The 3,361-nt window shown below is 34.5% G+C and overlaps 1 protein-coding gene across 1 annotated transcript; it reads left to right on the plus strand.

Moving 5' to 3' along the window:
- Positions 1-215: 215 nt before the first annotated feature.
- On the plus strand, positions 216-3,081 carry LOC131153819 (uncharacterized). Its single transcript, XM_058106273.1, has 5 exons — positions 216-956; positions 1,077-1,517; positions 1,656-1,829; positions 2,757-2,955; positions 3,053-3,081. The coding sequence occupies exons 1-5, from the start codon at positions 216-218 to the stop codon at positions 3,079-3,081; spliced, it is 1,584 nt and encodes a 527-aa protein (XP_057962256.1).
- Positions 3,082-3,361: the final 280 nt, after the last annotated feature.

Below are 3,361 nucleotides of genomic sequence, written 5' to 3' on the forward strand. Positions count from 1 at the left end.
GATGTAAATGTAGATCATTCATTAATTACATTCAGTATATTTCCAGTTTGCCATTTCCTTCGTTGCACCCTGGTTCTTAACATGGTATCAGAGCTTCTGCAATTTCTCTGAATTACTCTGAATCTTGGTTGAGCAGCAGCAGCAGTAGAATAGAATATCAAATTAATTACGCAAGAAACAGCAGCAGCAGTAACATGTTCTTAAATTCTTGAAATATGAGTTCTGGAAATTCTCTTGTCAATCCTTCAGATGATTCATCAAGCCCTTATTATCTGCACCCAAGTGACAATCCTGGTGCTCTGCTTGTATCAGAAATATTCAATGGAGAAAATTATGTTGCATGGAGTCGTTCAATAATCATTGCATTGACAGTCAAGAATAAGGTACAGTTCATAGATGGTTCGATTGTTTCTCCTCCTTCTGATCAATTTGTCAAACACACAGTATGGTTAAGGGCAAATAATCTGGTTCTTTCTTGGTTAATGAATTATATTTCAAAAGAAATAAGAAATAGTTTGTTATTTGTGGTTTCTGCTGTTGATCTTTGGAATGAACTCAAAGTTAGATATCTCAGAAGTGATGGACCAAGAGTTTTTCATCTTGAAAAATCTTTGAGTTGTATAAATCAGGGTACTCTCTCTGTTACTGAGTATTTCAATACCTTCAAGACTCTTTGGGATGAATACATTAACTATAGGCCATTTCCAACTTGCACATGTGGACAAATGGCAACATGTACTTGCGAACTTTTTAATTTTCTGCAAATTAGACAACAATCTGATTATGTACTTAAATTCTTGGTGGGGCTAAATGATTCTTTTGCTGCTGTAAGAAGCCAATTGCTGCTCATGGTTCCTTTACCAAGCATGTCCAAAGTTTTTTCTCTACTACTTCAAGAAGAGAGTCAGAGGCAGCTTACAAATTCTTCTACATACAATGAGACTCATGCTTTGATGGCAAAGCAATTTAATCAACAGAATTACCAGCCAAAATCTTTCAAAGGCAAACCAAAGAATTCTACTCTACACTGTACTCATTGTGGTTATAATGGTCACACAGTGGATAAATGTTTTTAGCTTCATGGTTATCCTCCTGGCTGGAATAGACAGAAGGGAAGAAGAAATGAGGTTTCTGCTCATGCTGCCATTATGACTCCAGAAGTTTACAATCAAAATAGTAATGAGCCACAAAAGTTTTGCTTCACTCCAGAGGAATTTAATAAGCTAATGGCACTTGCAAATTTAGCACAGCTAAATTCAGCACAGCTCAATTCTTCCAATCAAATTACTACCCAACCAACTGTTAATCTTGTCACCACTTCTCAATTTTCTGGTAAATTCTTTTCCTGTAATTCTGTTACTTCTAATACAAATTTCAATCTATCTTGGATTCTTGACACAGGTGCAACAGATCATATGATCTGCTCACCACTTTTATATCATTCCATACCTAAACCAATTAATGCATCTATAAATCTTCCTAATGGTACTACAGTTCCAGCTACACATATTGGTACTGTATGTCTCTCAGATTCCTTATTTTTACATAATGTCTTGTGTGTTCCTCATTTTTCTTTCAATCTACTTTCTGTTTCTAAACTTACTAAACAATCCAATCTTTTTCTTACTTTTACTGCTTCTGATTGCTTTTTGCAGGACCAGTCAATGAAGAAGATGATTGGGATTGCTCTTGAGAAAGAAGGACTTTATCATCTCATTCCAGCTTCTTCAAAAGCTGAATCCTGCAATTCTTTTCAGTTTAATTCTACACCTTTTGCTTTATCTTCTATTCACAAGCCATTAGATATATGGCATTGTAGACTAGGACATGTATCTAGTTCAAGATTACACACTCTCAAACAAATTGATTCTTCTATCACTTTTAGTTGTACAAATGTTTGTGACATATGCCCTTTAGCAAAGCAAAGAAGGCTTTCTTTTCCTGTATCACAGAGTAATTCTAATAAAAGTTTCGATTTGATTCATTGTGATATATGGGGTCCTTTTGGCACCACTTCTTACTCTGGTTTTCGATATTTTTTAACCATAGTTGATGACTTTACAAGGTGTACTTGGGTATATATGTTTAAAGCCAAATCAGAAGTGCCATCTTTAATCAAAGCTTTCTGTAAAATGATAGCAAATCAGTTTTCTTCTTCTGTCAAGGTTATACGGTCTGACAATGGTCCAGAATTTTTACTTACAAAATTTTATCATAAATATGGTATTTTACATCAGAAAAGCTGTGTAGAAACTCCACAACAAAATGGTATTGTGGAAAGAAAACATCAACATCTTCTAAACACTGCACGAGCTTTAATGTTTCAAGCCAACCTACCATTAATTTTTTGGAGTGACTGTGTCCTTACTGCAGCACATATAATTAATAGAATTCCCACTCCTTTACTTAAAAATAAATCCCCTTTTGAAAGACTTTTTAACAAAACACCTAATCTTTCTCATTTAAGAGTTTTTGGCTGCCTTTGTTTTGCATCAACTCTACAAAGTCACAGACAGAAATTTGATTCAAGAGCTCTAAAATGCATATTTCTTGGCTATCCTTCTGATATTAAAGGTTATAAACTCATGGATCTAAGCACCAATAAAATAATTGTTTCTCGAAATGTTATATTTCATGAAACAATTTTTCCTTTTCAAATGTTACCATCAAATCCTGACCATAATTCTTTTATGTTTCCTATTTCACAACCTATTTCAGACTTCTCTTCTGACAGCTCTTTTTTTCATTCATATCAGAATATAGAATCTGCATCATCACATAATAATTCCCCTTTTTCCTCTGCACCTCATACACATATGGTTCCAGATTCATCTACCTTACCATCTCCTTCTCATATGACTCCAATATCTGCTTCCCCTACTCAAGAAGTTCTTCAGCCCAGAAAATCAACCAGAATTAAACAGAAACCTTCTTATCTGCAGGACTATTATTGTGGTAATATTTCTTCGTCTCTAAGTGCATCTCAGGCATCTACTTCAAATGATTTCACTGGTAATTTTTACTCTCTTCATCCTTTTCTTTCTACTAGCAGATTATCCACATCATATAAAGCTTTTTTAACTTCTATCAATAACTCTCCAGAACCCAAAACTTATAGCCAAGCTTCTAAACTTCCTGAATGGCAAGCTGCCATGAAAAATGAACTTGATGCTTTGGAGTTAAATAAAACTTGGGAGCTTGTTACTCTTCCTAACAATAAAAGGCCTATTGGTTGTAAATGGGTATTCAAAGTAAAATATAAAGCTGATGGATCTATAGAAAGATATAAAGCTAGATTGGTTGCCAAAGGATATACTCAGCAAGAAGGTCTAGATTTTTTTGATACCTTCTCTCCTGTGGC

Source organism: Malania oleifera, chromosome 4 (genome assembly GCF_029873635.1).
Source record: "Malania oleifera isolate guangnan ecotype guangnan chromosome 4, ASM2987363v1, whole genome shotgun sequence".
In the NCBI taxonomy this organism is placed as follows: domain Eukaryota; kingdom Viridiplantae; phylum Streptophyta; class Magnoliopsida; order Santalales; family Ximeniaceae; genus Malania; species Malania oleifera.